Consider the following 16963-nt stretch of genomic DNA (forward strand, 5'->3'; position numbering starts at 1 on the left):
CAATTCACACCAAACTAGCTACCTTCACTTCCGCATTGGGACAAAAAGATGTGTGGCGAGATTTACACCCAAATGTCCGTCAATACTCGTACCAGTCGGGAGTGCATGCCTCACTCTCCAGAATAGATTATTTCTTCCTACCCACAACAGACATCCACAAAGAAACGTACGCAACACTGCTCACCCGAGGTATCTCAGATCATTCTCCACTCCTGATGAATATTGAGACAGAAAGGCCTCACTCCCCCGCATCGTGGTGCCTCAATAACTACTATTGAGGGTTTCCGGACCTAGTAGAGCAAATACGAACTGCTACATCCACATACTTTCAGTTGAACACTGGGTCGGTAGACAATCCCGAAGTGCTCCGGGAAGCTTATAAACCAGTCCTTAGAAGTGATATCCTTGCTTGGACATCAGCACACAAAAAAACACCCCGGAAACTGTGGAAGACGCTGAACTGGAAGTACGGCGTACTGAATCACAATACGTAAACACCAGCTCACCTGAGGTGAACAGAGCACTGATCCTAGCACAGAAACGTTTACAAAATACAGCATTAGATTGTGCCAAACAAGCACACAGTGCAATGAGAGCAAGATTGTACGAGACCGGCGATAAGGCTGGCAAGCTGTTGGCATGGTTGGAACGAAGGGATGAGGGACACCTCCAGGTTAGAAGCATCACAACAGAAAGTGCAGGACCGGTGCCATCCTATTATGCAGAGTTATATAGAGCTTCCAATGCCCCCGTAGACACCACAGTATTGGATGGGATCACTCTCCCCTCATTAGACATTAAAATAAAAAAACTCTTCCTGAGGGAAACATCACGGAAGAGGAACTAGTGACTGCCATTTCGAAACTTCAAACTGGAAAAACCCCGGGACCAAACGGCTTCCCGATTGAGATGTGGAAAAAGATAGGAGGAAGCGAGATAGCCCCACATCTGCTTCGCATGTACCTGCACTTGAAGGAGCAAGGAATTCTACCGCTGAATCTGCGAAAAGCCAGTATGATAGTGATACCTAAAGAGGGCAAGCCCCCAGACAAATGTAGCTCCTACAGACCGATTTCCCTTATAAATAGCTAAACTAAAATTCTAGCGAAGATACTGGCCAATAGATTACAAGGAGTAATAACGTCCCTGAGTCATCCAGACCAATGTGGCTTTATGCCAAAGAGATCCACACGGATGAACATACTTAGGCTTCACTTGGCACTTGAGAGAGCACGGCCCTTCAGGAATCTCTCGCACTGCTAGCAATCGACTTTGAAAAGGCCTTTGATTCGGTCTATTGGGAGGCACTGTGGGAAATAATGCGATGTATGGGCTTTGGGGAACAATTTATAGGTTGGGTGCAACTCATGTACAACTCCCCTGAGGCGGAGGTTAAGGTGAATGGATGGCCATCACGGAGCCTCAAGTTAGGTAAAGAGACAAGAGAAGGATGGCCCCTGTGAGCAAAGTTATTTGCACTGGTAACTGAACCTCTAGCGGTGATGCTGAGAGATGCGCAGTCATGGACGGCTTTCCGCTGGGCTCATAATTAGGAGGGTAGGGTCTCCCTGTATGACCAATTAATATACCTAGGTAATCCGGCTGTCTCCTGTCCCATAGTAACACAAATATTGGAGAGATACCGACTATTTAACGGATTGAGGTTAAACTGGGGTAAATCAATCCTGTTTCCTATTAATGGGGCAGGAAATGTTTCTCCTGAAAATTGCCCATATCAAATTGAAAACAGAGCAGTTCCGATATCTAAGCATACAAATGACGACAAATCTCGAGGACTACGTAACCAAAAACCTGTACCCAATTATGAATAGATTTATAGAGGATGTGCGACACTGGGTTTCACTATCGTTGACTTTACTACAGAGGGCAGCGTTATTCAAGATGCTAGCTCTTCCTCGCTTTCTATATATCCTACAAAACGCCCCATTACACATTCCCACAGCTGAGTTCCGCAAAACAGACAAGCCACTTAGGAAACTACTATGGGGAGGAGGACACCCACGAATAGCGCTGCACACCCTCCAACGCTCCATATGGGAAGGAGGTATTGGTCTCACACACCTACAAACATACTACTGGGCTAGCCAAATGGCGGTTATAAATGATTTGCTGCATGGAAATAGAGAATTGCCACACATTTGAGCAGAAATGACTGCAAGGCAGGGAATATACCCACTAGAAAGCCTTTATCAGGACATAAGCCATCCACCTCCTCGCACCATGACAACACACACAACACTAATATGGGTGGAAATACACGAGCACATTGGATGGGATGGAAAAATCACCCCGATAAAAATTGTATCGAAGAATAAATATCTTCCTGAACTATATAAGCTCGCAAAATGGCCGAGCTTGGAATCAGCTGGGATATCGAAGATCAGTGATGTAATAAAGCAAGGCAGACTTGTACCCTTTGAGAACCTATCAACCCGCTTTAATCCCCCTGTAACTGAGTACCGTTATATGCAGCTGAAACATGATATACAAACACATCTGCCAGATCTTTCCAATATGCCAGAATGTACACCTCTAGAAAAAATATTTTTCTGGACCGTGTTGATGTCCAAACCACCTCAGTCATGTATAATGCAATTTCGTCCTTTGCTACACCGGAACTCTGCAGTTTGAAATCTAAGTGGGAAAGAGATGTTGGCCCAATAATGCTTGAGGACTGGACCATAATCCAGATGTACCCCCGGAAAACCGCCATATTAGCCAGGATCAGGCTTGTACAACGAGGTGTCCCATAGAGTGTACTATCCGCGGGTAGCACTCTATCGCTGGGGCAAAACTACAGATGCCAACTGCTTGCGCTGTCACCGGGAAGAGGGCACCTTCTTTCATATTCTATGGGAATGCCCCCGAATTCAGCAGTACCAGCAGAGATGCTGTGATAGACTCTCTGCGGTCATTGGCCGCTCCATCCGTAGAGATCCTAAACTGATACTATTGGGGGTTGAGGAAGAAGGATAAATGACCCGTTTTGTTGTTTTCAACAGCCACTGGCCAGACTAAAAGAAATGTTGCACAATTTTGGGGCTCAGATGTTATCCCACAATATGAACAATCAGTGTCGGATGTGGACGCATGCATAGCGATGGAGCAACCGGTATATGCAGCCAGAGGTTGCCCTGAGTAGGCCCACACAATCTGGGAAAAGTAGGAAGAGTGCTAATAATAAGTGAACTGTATCTCACTGGGAAACCTTGCGTGCAACTGAGCTATGGACTGAATACATAGCGCAATTATCAATGATAAGCACTGGTTGTGTGTCAATGTGTAATAACCTGTGAAATATGTATGTGTGTTACTGTGCGATGTTTGTTGCTGTAAAAAACAATAAAATGTGTTATATATCATTGATGCTAATATTGTTAGTAAGATTCTAGTTGGTGGGATGCTATGGACTAAATTAGAGGCCCGGGCCATACTCTCAAAGCTTTGCACTGGTGCAAAGAAAGTGGAGCAAATGAATTTAGCACCGATTTTCCTGATTAGATAATTGGTAATGGAGCCACCAGATTTAGCCCCAATTTGTATTATCTAAAAAAATGTTCACAAGGGCAAAAAGGAAATTGACAGTTTGATTTACTATATTTGCATTGTAACAAAGCCTATCCATATTATCAAAGCATTTGCTCACTTTGTAGAACTTGGGCAAATGTTAGCTAATCTGGCCCCTGGTAGGGTATGTGCCAGGGAAAAACTGCCCAGAACTCAAGGAAGCTTTTTCGAATCCTAAACTGGGTAGACCTGGTGACTATGCGATAGCCTGTCTGGATGTTGGAATATATGTTGCTTCTTCAGCATTTTGGTTTTGACCCTTTCATGTTTAAACGGCAGAAGCTACTGTAAAGTGACCCTGTGGCTCGTGTTACAACAAATAAAAGTATCTCTGCACTTGTATCTACTGGAAGGGATAGTAGGAAAGGGTTGTGCGAGTTTCTTCAGCAAAAGATTTGCTGGGGTAATATGAGCTTGCCTGGGCAACTTCAAGAGAATACGGGCCGAAGTATCCTGGATTGACTGCAGTGATCCAAGACGTAATGAGGTTAACCCGGATAAGTAGCTTTGCCATAATTCAGCATTTCAGAAATTAAGGCATTTACTACGTGACTGTAAAAAAGGACAGTGGCAGCAATGCCTTTAATTACAATTCCCAGAGGCAGGATGTGCAAGGTGTTGATAAGTGTTGATTGTACAGAAAACGCAGGAGTCCAACCAACTAAGCTCGGACCACCGATCTGGTAGTTAAGGAAATAATATAACTTTTTATGAACGTAGCCTAAATTTCCCATGCAATGCAATTCATCAGGAAGGTGTCGAAAACAGCCAACGTATCTAATAGAATCATGGCTCTGAAATCGAAGTCACCCACAAGCTTTTTGATGTTGTCCATCAGAGAAACAGAATTACATTTAGTGGGACAGTACGAGAGGTTAGGGGGACTGTGGGAGCAAGGAAAGCCCCATCTTGTTGATATAGCTCCACATTGGCACAACATCATAAACTCCTGTCTCACACATGGTACAATCCCCTCTAACTCAAAACAGGACAAATATCACCCCTTCTTAGGAAACCATCCCTCGGCCCTACATTCCATAAAAACTACTGTCCCATCGCTATCCGGACATACTTCACCAGAATCATGGAACACTTTGTCACCAGCCAATTCTAACAACACATCACAAATTACCTCCTGAACCCCTTCCTGTTGGCTTCCAACCCGTCCACAGCACTGAGACCACTACACTTCACATCCTCAATGAACTCCACAACATCACAGACAAAAGACACACAAACATCTTTGTACTCCTCAACCTCTCCACAGCCTTCCACACCATCGACCACACCATTATCCTACACATCCGATCCCACAGAATGAAACTCCCAGACACTGTTTTCGACTGGTCCAGCTCCTATCTCCCCAACAGGACACTTTGTCTCCAAGCCCCCCACCCAACTAATCCGATCCTACACTAGTCAATTATGGGGTTTCCCAAGGATGCTCCTGTGATGCTGGAAATGCATTGGAGGGACAGGGCCTCAATGTCCTTGTCCAGTACTCCCTTATCAGGTGTGTTCTGTGTTGTAGCTCTTCTTCTTTTTGGTTGTGGTGCAGACCATTGGGATACCCTTATGGCACCCATGGGTGGGGGTACAACCCTGTACCCCTAGTGTATGTGTTTGGGCATTTGTGTGTGGCCCATAGACCAGTGTATGGGCTGGTGGCAGCTCCATGCAGAATTTGACAGGGGCTCTGAGTATCCTCCATTTTGGGATACCCAGGCCCAGCCAGAGGAATCAGTGGATTCATGATAGGAGACAAGATGGCCCCTGTGGACTCTTGGTTTCTATTACCTGTTACCTTGTTTTCCCAAAGTCCTGGGAACCACCGACTCTGTCCCTTCCCCTAACTGGCTGTTGGGCAGACAACCATATATAGTATTGTGGGGAAGTCCAGGTCAGACTGGCTGGAGCCTTTCCGGTGACTGTATGTTGTGGGTACACCCTTGGGGTGGGACCTGGGTGAATGGAGTGTGTGCCCAATATGCACTTCATGTTATGGGTGTCTGGTATCTGTGTGTGTGACACAAAGAACGGGACAGCCCTGTCCGAAACTGACATAAATGCAGTGTGGTGTGCTGAAAGGCCGAGTGCTTGCCCCAATCCACATTCCTTGGTACAGTTGTCTGGATGGAAGAGAATGGCCTGTGAGCCTGATTGACTGCCAGCCTGGATGAATGATTTTCTGCCTGGGCTTGGCTCAGCAGTGGGAATGAGAGACAGATCAGTATATCGGGGGACCTCTCAGTTGCCAGAATTGTTCAGAAGCTGAAGTTGAAACTTGAAGCTGCTTATCCTTGAAGCCCAGCTGGAAGAAGAAGAATTGCTGCTGCTTGCCGTCGATGAAATCCGAAAGCTGTCAAGTCTTCAAGGACCGATCCAAGAGAGGACCTGGCTAGGGGACCTCTTCCCGGGCTATGAGGGAACATCGTGCAGAAAGCTAATCTTCACCAAGGCGCCTTGGAAGACTGTCGACCGCAGATGGGGTTGGCCAAGTAATCCTGAAGTGAAGCACCCGGACATGGAACTCCATCGTCGTTGACCAGGGTGCAGAGTTTTGCCATAACCGCTGGAAGCCCGTCAAGTCGTGTGGCCAAAAGCGGGGACAGCTTGACCCTTTGCTGCCGACGACCAGAGCCGCAACACTCCACCAAGACTATTTAAACATTAATGGACTGGGCCTGTTGATACACTTTATTTACAGGTTGCCCAGGTGGGGGGATCCTCACAAAGAACTGTGTCTTAGTAGCAAGAGAACTATTCTGCCATTGTTTAACCTAACTTGTCTTCCCCTCCTATGTCCGATGTTGATTCACATTACTATTTGATTTTCATGCCATTGGAATTGTCACCAGTTGGTGCATTTTAAAGGAGTCAATAGTTAAGAGTGGTACCACATAGACATTGTACATATTTACCATATGAGATTTGCCAAAGTTCAAAGTGTGTTATTTATTGTGTATATATATTTCAACCTGATAACATAGTGTGTGGACATTCCTTTGCGGGGGCTTGGGGACTACACTGTACTTAAGAACTACCCTGCATCACCTGCAGAGAGTTTAAGCCTTGGTTGCTCATCTGTTGCTACCACAATAGAGAACCTTGGCTGGGGTGCTCTGTGCTACTACTCTGCCATATAGAGGGCAGGAGTACAGCTAATCCCCCTTGAATCTTTACAGCTCCCTCCCACCACACCCCTTCAAACAACATGTTGAATCCCTCAGACAGACCCTTAGCAACCACAACATCAATTTCCACCAATATCTAGACGATACACGCATATACTTCCAAATCGCATACTCCTCACAGCTCCACGCTCTCAAAAGCAGTCTCTGCACCATCACCACCTGGATGGCCAACCACTTCCTCAAACTCGAACCCTACAAGATCAACTACCTCCTCATATACCCCCTAACAGGCACAAACTAGAGCTCACATCCTGGATCGAAGAACTCACCACAGACAACCCACACATATCTCTCTCCATGCCTGTCAAATCCATAGGCTTTACCATCACCACCAGCTTACCTTTATACACAACATAGCTTCTGCCACCAAAACACGCAACAAACAACTACACCTCTTGTGCAAAATGAGATGCATCCTTCCCCCCAGACAACTTCCGCATCGCAGTCCAAGCACTAGGTCTGTCCAAACTAGCCTATGGAAACACTCTCCTCACCAGACTCCAATACAGCACTCTCGCATCCCTTTAAAGCACACTGAACATAGCGGCAATACTCATCCTGTACCTTCCCAAATACTCGCACATCACCCCAGCTCCACTGCCTCGCCATGCGCCAGAGCCTTCTAAGGACTCTGCATTGTAAACAAACCCATCCATCTCAAAACTCCCATCCTACCTCTACAACAAACTGAAACCCTTCCCCCACACAAACACCCGACAAGGTACCCATACATCTCCTACGCATTCCATGCAGCAAATTAAAATGTCCCCAAAAACAAGCATGCACCTAACTAGGACACCAGAGCCAGGAACACCCTACTGCATTAAATCTGCACCGCACCCTCCATCACCACCTTCCAAAAAAGCATCAAAACACACCTCATTCTCCACACCTAATCCAGCTAAACATTCTCCCCTGCCATCGTCTGTTTTTCCTTTCTACATATCCAGTCATGAAAAATGTTTCTACTTCTTTTTCAGCTCCCACCTTTTGAACTTTGTCAGGCACATAGAAACCCTCTGCATAATGACAGAGCTGGACACACATTTAAATAAAATAACAAGTGGGCCACCCCGTTTCTGTGTTTACCTATTTTTGTATTCCTTTGTCCAACTCATCATTCAGTGTGAACAAGGCTGTTTGAACCCCACTGTGCATGTGCACACCGTTTGTTTATCCTCTGTGACACTTGCAAACACAGAGGAAGTCCCTGACATAGCAAACAGAAGACATTCCCTGACATTGCAGTCCCGCGATTTCATTGGCCATTTGATATGATTAGGGACACGTACATAAACATGACCCTGAATGGGAGAATTGACCTCTTGCCTAATATCCTCCCCATAAAACAAGCTACGAGGATTTTTGAAAAAGGATTAGGAGGGGGGAGTAACCTACCTCTGCCAGAAACCTGATAAAGATTGTAACAGCGGTACAACTAACTTTGTGCTTGCCAAAGCCCTGCCCGTTACAAGAAACATAGGTGTAAAAAAAAAAAAAGAGTCAAGAGCCTAGGTCGTGGAACTAAGAAAGTGATTAAAAGAAACATGCGTCAGGCTCAAAATCTGCATGTTTGGTGGCAAATATGAAATGGAGTTGTGACACTTGGACCAGGCCTATGCAGACACGATAAGCATGCGTGTTGTTACTTCTGCCTCACATTTTTCAAACAATTTTGAGCCTGCTTATACAAGTATTGCTCAGAAATTGGGCATAGGAGGGTCGGAACTCTGCATAACACTACCTTAAGTAATCAAGACGTTCACTACCTCAGAGGTTATTCATGAAGTGAAGTATTTTAGTCATTATCAATTATTTGCACATATCACATCCAGGCCTTACGTTTATGTGTTACTTTTATGTGTTACTTTTGAAGTAACTGTCTGGTATGTACACGTTATTTGTTCTTTACATTATATTGAATGTATTCATAGTTACCTTAGCTTTTCCATCCTGTGCAGACATGTATCCTACACACATGCTCTCTGTTGTGTGACTCCACAGGAACTCCACTACAAAAAGCAGAAATCATACATGAAACTATATTTTCAAAAAAAACATTTAAACTATCAAAAAAAGATAAACATGCCACAATAATAATTATAGGCCTACACAATTACTGTTCGTTTTTAGAAAATGAATTTGCACTGTTTGCCAACTCATAAAATATAATGCTGAATTGCAGGAAAGCTGTTCAAGGCCCAGGTTTGTTCCAACATAAGGGATGCACCATTCAAAAAATAGAGACATGAGAAACAAGTCAAGCGTAGGTATTGCTATCCCTATAATTGCATTAATTTAAATATGTAACACTGTCATGTAAAATATTAACTGTTTAAAGGGTTCATCACAAAAGTGTTGATTACAAGTAGGCGTGGGTTGAGAGTACAAGGGTTGGTCGGTTCATATTTTGGAATTCACTCAAGGTCTTCACTGGAGTGGAAGTTATTAGTGTCATAGGGCTAGCCCTAAAGAAATTACAAGGAGAGCAATCTAGATTAGAAGTTGCATTGAAAAGAGCAGAACCCAGTGTTGTGAGTGACACATTGTTGAGCAACATGCTTTCTCTTGAGCCAAAGTACACATTTAATATTGTGCTTACTCAAGAGGGTGAAAAGGGAGGTCTTCCACACTCGATAAGCTTTCTGGGAATTTGGGGAGAGAGCTGATAGACTTCTGATGGGCAACAGTGGACGGTTGGCTATATTGTAGGCAGAGATGGAGAATTGTTAACTTCAAATATAGAGATCTAGGGGGATATCAGCCCTTTCTGATTATGCTGCCCTTTACTCTTCAGAGACTAAGACGAAGATCTGTACTTCAGAAGACTATTTTGGGAATAACTTAATTATGGTCTCCGGGGGGCGTGGCTAACCGCCATGTAGAGTGGACGCGTCTCTGGTGAGCTCCGCTCGAAGGACATCGATAAGCTGCTTTACGGGACACTTAAGCAACACTTGAGCCCGCAGAAACATCGAAGGAGTGGTGGAAGCCTGCAGGAGGCCCTTGGACTTCTCATACAAGGAAATCGCGGCCCTAAAAGACCTAAACGCGGCTTGCGAACAACGGCGTAATCTGAGACCAAGATGGCGGCCGCATCCTACTAAGCCCGTGGAGCCCCGCGCTGGCCTGGAGATCCGCGCCCCCATCGCAAGTGAGAGAGAAGAGGCTCCGGAGGAAGATCGAAGGAGGCCTCACCGGGTTCGAGACGGTCCCTGCGAGGGCATATATAGTGGCCCCGCGGTGGGGTCCGACGGGGACTGGAGAGTGAACCGGGCCCGCCCGCTGAGACGAGGGAAAAACACAGGCGCGCGGCCCTCCCGCCGGGGACCTGTAAACATGGCCAGCCTGGACAGATCTACGGGCAGGGGAGCCAAATCTAAACAGCGACAGACCACCCTGGATGTGTATGCGGCTAACGACCACCCAGCCCCTGGGTGCCCCGAAGCAACAACGGCTAATAAGGACCCGGGCCCCGCCGCGGCGCCGACCGAACCCAGCAATACCCAACTCATGGAGGCCATCGCTTCATTCCAAGCAACGATAGTGAACAAGATAGATGCCGTGGCCATCGACCTGGGGCTCCTGCGCCAAGACGTCCGTGCGCTAGCGGACAGGACCGAGACGTTGGAGACCCAGGTACGAGAAAATACTGAAGCAAAGGCCCAACTCCTACACGATGTAGACGGCCTACGGCAGAGAGTTAAGAATCTGGAAGACAGAGCGGAGGAGGCCGAAGGGAGGGCCCGCCGAAATAACATCCGGCTGCTAGGCCTACCTGAAGGCATAGAGGGCTCAGACCCCACCGACTACGTAGAAAATCTCCTGCTACAAGAGATCGGAGCGGGGAAACTTTCACAGGGATTCACCATAGAGAGGGCCCACAGATCACTCGCTAAGAAACCGCCACCGGGCGCCCCACCCAGGCCCATGATAGCGAAGGTGCTAAATTACAGAGACCGCGAGGTCATCCTGGCCTTCTCGCGCTCGGGAGGACAGATCCAGAGGAACTCGGCCAAGATTGCGATCTACCCGGATTACACGTTCCAAGTACAGATGAACAGGGCCCAGTTCATATACACTAAGGCTAGATTGAAAGTGGCCGGGGTGAAATACATGCTCCTGTACCCCTCCAGGCTAAAGGTACTACACAACAACAGGGCCCTCCTGTTCGACACCCCGGCACTCGCTCGTGACTGGATGGACGAGCAACAACTGCCAGACATCGAAGATAAGAGACGTAAGCAGAACTGAACCACCCATCGTAACTATAACGAAAAGAGCTCTTCCACAGATGCACAACGACACGGAATCGCGCCCCACAAGCAACTGAACGGATCATACCACGCGGAACACCGAAGCACCAGCTCCCTCAACCCCCTGGAGTTCTATTCCTCTTTTAGGGTACGTTTACCCGCCCGTAGGGCACCCGACGACCATGTTTGGTCCTAAGGAGCGGAAACGGGACAGTCATGACGGGGTTCCCTCCGTTAGACCAGTTTTTTGTTTGGGAAGTTTATTGGGGGGGAGGGAATTGCGGAGGAGTTGCACCCACGTTGGGACTTTGAAAGGGAAACGCCGAGACCCCAGGACATCCTTATCACAGATACATTGCCAACTAAACCCCCCGCCCGAGACAGTGGGGGAACATTGGACCCAACCATGCTCATGGCCGGAACGATTAAAATAATGACGTGGAACGTCAGAGGCATGAACAGTTACGTGAAACAACGCAGAATACACACATACTTAAGGCGCTGTAAAGTCAGGATTGCCATGATCCAGGAAACACATTTAACAGAGGAGAAACTAAAAGCCCTGGCCAAGACATGGCGAGGGACCCTGATTGGATCCTCCTACTCTTCATACGCAAGGGGGGTTTTGATATGGATAGACCCGACCGTCCCCTTCAGGATAACGGACACCAAGACGGATGATGAAGGTAGGATGGCCCTGGTGCGGGGTACGGTGGAGGGGAGGGAGCTGTGCCTGGTTAGCACCTATGCCCCAAACCATGATGCCACCCCCTTCTTCCACTCCCTATACACCAGACTAGGCCCTCATGCAAACTCCACGGTGATCTGGGGTGGGGACCACAACTGCACCCTCGACCCGCTCAGGGACAGATCTGATGCCAAACACTCCCGCCCGTCCCCCCCAGCCAAAGTGTTGCTTAAGCTAATGACTCAACTCTCGCTCTGCGACCTGTGGAGGGAGCTGGGCTCGGAGAAGCGTGAGTACTCTTTCTACTCCCCACCACACAAAGTCTACACTAGGCTGGACTACATGATGGTAAGTTGCGAGTGGCAGGCCACTTTCAGCGATGCACAGTACCTGCCTAGGGTCCTGTCGGACCACTCCCCCTTAATGGTCACATGGGAGATGCACCCGCCTAGACCCCCGGTTCCCACGTGGAGACTACGAGCTGAGGCCCTGCTAGATGTAGCCTTCCGGGACCATATACAGAACAGCACAGATGAATACTGGCGGGTTAACCTGGGTAGCGTAGACAGCATTGGTACCGCGTGGGAGGCATATAAGGTGGTCATGAGAGGGGACATGCTGATGGCAGTGGGGGGAGCCCAGAGAACTGTCGCGAACTCCCTGGCGGAGGCAGAGGGGAAACTGGGCGAGCTAGAAAGCAAAGCGGACGTAACCCCCGAGAGCCTGCGAGAAATGATTCAACTGCGACAGGCCTGTCTGACCCACTGGGAGACACTCGGGAAACTGAGCTACACTAAGCACGTTGAAAGGTCACACGCCCTAGGAGACAAACCTGGCAAACTCCTTGCCTGGCTATATAAAAGAGAGACCCCCAGCGCCCCTATCTGTCACGTGCGGAAACCTGATGGCGGCACTGCGCACACACAGGTAGAGATCAATGAGGTTTTCTCCGAGTTTTATCGTGACCTCTACTCCCAGACCCCCCTTTCGTCGGCCACCGGAATCGAAGACGCCCTAGACTGCATACAATTGCCCAGATTAGATCCACAGATGACGGAAGCCCTAGACGACCCCATTACACCTGACGAGGTGAAGGCTATAATCAGAACACTACCCTCGGGTAAAACGCCGGGTATGGACGGCCTTCCCGGGGAATTTTATAAGACATACGAGGAGACCATCGCCCCCTTGCTCGCACAGGTATACAACGAGGCCTTTGAGCGGGGCTCCCTCCCGGATTCTATGAGCGAGGCAATAATAATTCCTATACTAAAGCCTGGCAAAGATGGGACGGAGTGTGGAGCGTATAGACCGCTCTCTATGCTAAATGTCGATAGCAAAATACTCGCGGCACTATTAGCAAGCAGATTGCGCAGAGCACTCCCCCTCCTGATCCACCAGGACCAGACGGGATACGTGCCAGGACGCTCCATCACCGAAAATTTACGTAGATTGCACCACATCATACATGGCACCGAAGGGAAGCCCCAGAAGTACGCTGTGGCATCACTCGACGCCACTAAGGCCTTTGATTCGATCAGATGGGATTGGTTGTACGCCACCATGGTCAAGATGGGGGTTGGACCTGCCTTCCTTAAATGGACCCAATTGCTCTACACTCGCCCCACTGCCAGGGTCCGTACTAACAGGACCTACTCCGGTAAATGGCCCCTTCACAGAGGTACACGGCAAGGATGCCCCCTGTCCCCCATGCTCTACATCATAGCCGCAGAACCGGTGGCCGCGTACCTCCGCCAGGAGTACGGGGACGGAGGCATCAAGCTAGATGGGGTATCACACCTTATTTCTATGTACGCAGATGATATGCTGCTCTACCTGCATGATCCCGAGCTCCGCCTGCCCTACATCCTAGAGACACTAGACTGCTTCCACACACTTACGGGCATACAGATAAATAAAGACAAGTCCTGTCTCTACCCCCTAGCTGCTCTCCACAGTGAGGGGTACGGCTCCCTGCCTCCGCTAGCCCTCCAATGGCAAGCCACGTCCTTTAGATACCTGGGGATCACCATCCATCGCCACCCAAACACTGAACACATTCTTAATACGGTTAGGGCAAAGGACGCGCTAGAGAAATCCATGGGGTTCTGGGGGAAGCTCCCACTTTCAATGGCCGGGCGAGCGGGCCTCCTCAAGATGGTGGCGCTCCCACGCCTACTGCACTGCTTTACCAATGTACCCTTTAACATCCCCTCTACCTTCTTTAGAGATCTGTCCAAGCTCTGCAGGGGATTTCTGTGGCAGGGCGGCAGGCACAGGGTGGCACTAGACATTCTCCAGAGGCCTTACGAGAAGGGGGGACTAAAAATCCCCAACTTTGAGCTGTACTTCCTGGCTAGCCAACTAAGGCACGTAATGCACTGGATGGCAGATGAGACCACTGCTGACACTAGACTCCTCCAGCCAGCCCTGCCGAGACTGCTACTCAGGGACCTACTCTGGGTTAGATGGGGAAACACGCAACGCCTCCCTTACCTGATCAAACTTGGGACTCAGCTTTGGAGAAGGGCCTGCAAGGCAATAGGGGCAGCGGACCCGTATTCCCCACAGATCCCCATCGCAGCTGTCATGGCGAAATCCTCATGGGGTCACGTGGACACACGCACGCTGTGGGAACCATATGGTGTAGCAGTGCTTGGGGACCTCATCCAAGAGCAAGAATTTGTGGCTTTCGGCGACCTCTGCGAATCCACTGGCCTGCCACCGGGCCAGTTCCTGCTATATGGAGCAGTAATGACAGCCCTGAAGGAAAGATGGCCGGAGGCCGCCAATCGGTTTCAGGAAAACGAGGCTATCGAACTGTTGCTAAACGCTGCTGAAGGAGGCCATGAAACCTCCAGAATATACGAAACTCTCCTGCAGAGCACGACAAATGACGTATTGAAAAGCAAGAGTAGATGGGAGAGCGAATTGGGGATCGAATTTGAGGACAAATCATGGGGGAAAATAACACACTACCACAAGGCAATCTCTAGGAATGCCCGCCTCCAACTCATACAACTATATGTCACCAACAGAGCCTACCTCACGCCCGAAGTTATATCGAACTTCAAGGGAGCCACAATTCAAACATGCCCCAAATGCCATGAGCCTAGGGCGGGAATGACCCACATGTTCTGGAGCTGCCCGATAGTTCAGCAGTTCTGGAGCGGCGTAAGGGAAAAAATGGGGACCGCTGAGATCGAGCTGGTGACCGATGAGCCGGCAGCCTGCATATTGGGAAGCTACCGACGGACCAGCAAGAACAAGCCCCTAAATAAACTCAAGGACTTGGCATATATAACAGCGAAAAGACGTATCGCCATGAGCTGGAAGAGTGCAAGGGGACCGAACAGGGCCCTCTGGTGGAATGACCTCAAAAAATGGATAGCTGCTGAGACGGCGGCTTGGGAAACGGCAATCCAAACACAGAGACTGGACTCTAGCGCAGATTTGAACCGATGGGTGGCTTTAACGATGCCATTACTCCACCCAGTGTCACTGGATAGCACCCCGAACAGTCCAAGTGGCCCTGACGAGATATGAGCCTGAGACGCTTTCCTCTTGAGAGTTCCAATGGGGTCTCGGTGGGGGGGGGGAGGGACGGGATAGTTGGGATAGTTAAGACCTGCTGTTCAGGCCTACGAATATTGCACTGATTAATGATTGATTGTTCTGATGTTGTAAAACCAATAAAGAAATTTAAAAAAAAAAAAAAAAAAAACTTAATTATGGTCTCCCACTTGCATCCTTGGGATCTATGTTGATTCTAATATACTGATTGAAGCAGTAGTTGAAGCGATAACGTAGGTTTCAAAGCTGGTAAAGATGAACAAATGTCAGGGTTTTGATGGATTGCCAATAGACATGTGCATTTGGTCAAGTCATTTTCTCATTCATGGGAAGACTGTATAATAAAATAGTTGCACAGGTTTCCCTCCCACAGTCAATCACAGTTACATGCACACTCTATCAGGGCAAAGGCAGAGTCTTGCATTTCAGAGGAAGGTCGTATGGGATGTCATTAGTAAGGTGGCTATATGGGCTACTTAATCAGCCTTTTGCAAGCACTACTGCTTGAACACACATTTAAGGGCAGATGCCACGTTAGGACACCCTGTCCTTCAGAACCTAGTTATCCCTGCCTGACTGGTTCATGCTATTAAATCTACCATAAGTATGGAGGAAAGGAACATGACAAAAGAGTATGAAACAGTTACTTATCAAAGTGACTACAGTACACCTAGTCCATAGTCCACCTTCCTACATACAACCGCCCTCTGTGCCCCATAAATCAGATATAAGTAGCACACCAAGGAGGCAAAGGGCTGTCGAGTGGTGATGGCGGGCAAAGTCAGCAGAGGCGGGCACTCTGGTCCACAAAGTTCTTTAAAGGTAAAGCATGATTTTGCACTGCAATAAGGCGCTGGTTCCATCCACATGAGACTTAATCCTCCCGAAAGTATGGTGGGAATGGAGGTAAAATAAAAAGTGCCTCAGTCAGAGATGCTTAGGTTTTATGAGATGTCAGCCCTGTTTGAGAGGCTTGTCATGGTGATGAATGGATCATTTTATGGATCTCCAACTTTGTTTACCCATGTGAAGTCTAGTGGCCTATCTGCTTCTATGTTATATAGGTTACTGGAGAGGATGTATATGGATGAGGGTTCGATTGATTGCAGATTTCAGGGCCGGGAGAAGAAACTGGTTTTGACACCATGTGCTCGTCTGAAGTGTGCTCCAACGTTAAAGGTATGAAGGTTGTTTTGAACATGAGATTGACTCAACAAAAAATTATTCACCACTGGTACTGGACTCAAATAAAAAGGGTATGATGCAATTTGAGTGTCAATAACATATGCTTGGCGTGCCAGAATATGATGGGATGTTTTGGGAGTGCGAATGGTTGGAGGACTTGTAGAAGAGTTTTCTGTATCATGCTGAGTTGGTGACTGGATACGTGCTGCATAGATGCCTGATTCTGGCAATCTTGGGTGTGTTCCATTCTGCGTTGAATCTCCTTTCCGTAAACAGGATGTGGGTCTGTCTTAAACATACTGTTCCCCAAAATAAAATCCAAAAAATATGAAAATTCTTTAAAAAGCATCCTTGTGAGTGGATTGAGAGCTTGTGTCTGCTGTCTGTGTGGGGAAAATATCTAATACGAAAAGAAAGAACATCCTTAAGACTGGTGAGGATATTTTGGCCACTGTTAGCGTATACATTTAATTCCGATA

General features: G+C 48.0%; 1 protein-coding gene across 1 annotated transcript in view; it reads right to left on the reverse strand.

Annotated features, from left to right (window-relative positions):
* TASP1 (taspase 1) overlaps positions 1-16963 on the reverse strand; it is a 2293647-nt gene that overhangs the window by 103816 nt on the left and 2172868 nt on the right. Inside the window, exon 13 of the mRNA XM_069608337.1 lies at positions 8721-8794. Coding sequence (XP_069464438.1) covers positions 8721-8794 — 74 coding nt within the window. The remainder of the gene's footprint in view (positions 1-8720; positions 8795-16963) is intronic.

Source organism: Ambystoma mexicanum, chromosome 4q (genome assembly GCF_040938575.1).
Source record: "Ambystoma mexicanum isolate Mex_15411 chromosome 4q, UKY_AmexF1_1, whole genome shotgun sequence".
Lineage (NCBI taxonomy): Eukaryota > Metazoa > Chordata > Amphibia > Caudata > Ambystomatidae > Ambystoma > Ambystoma mexicanum.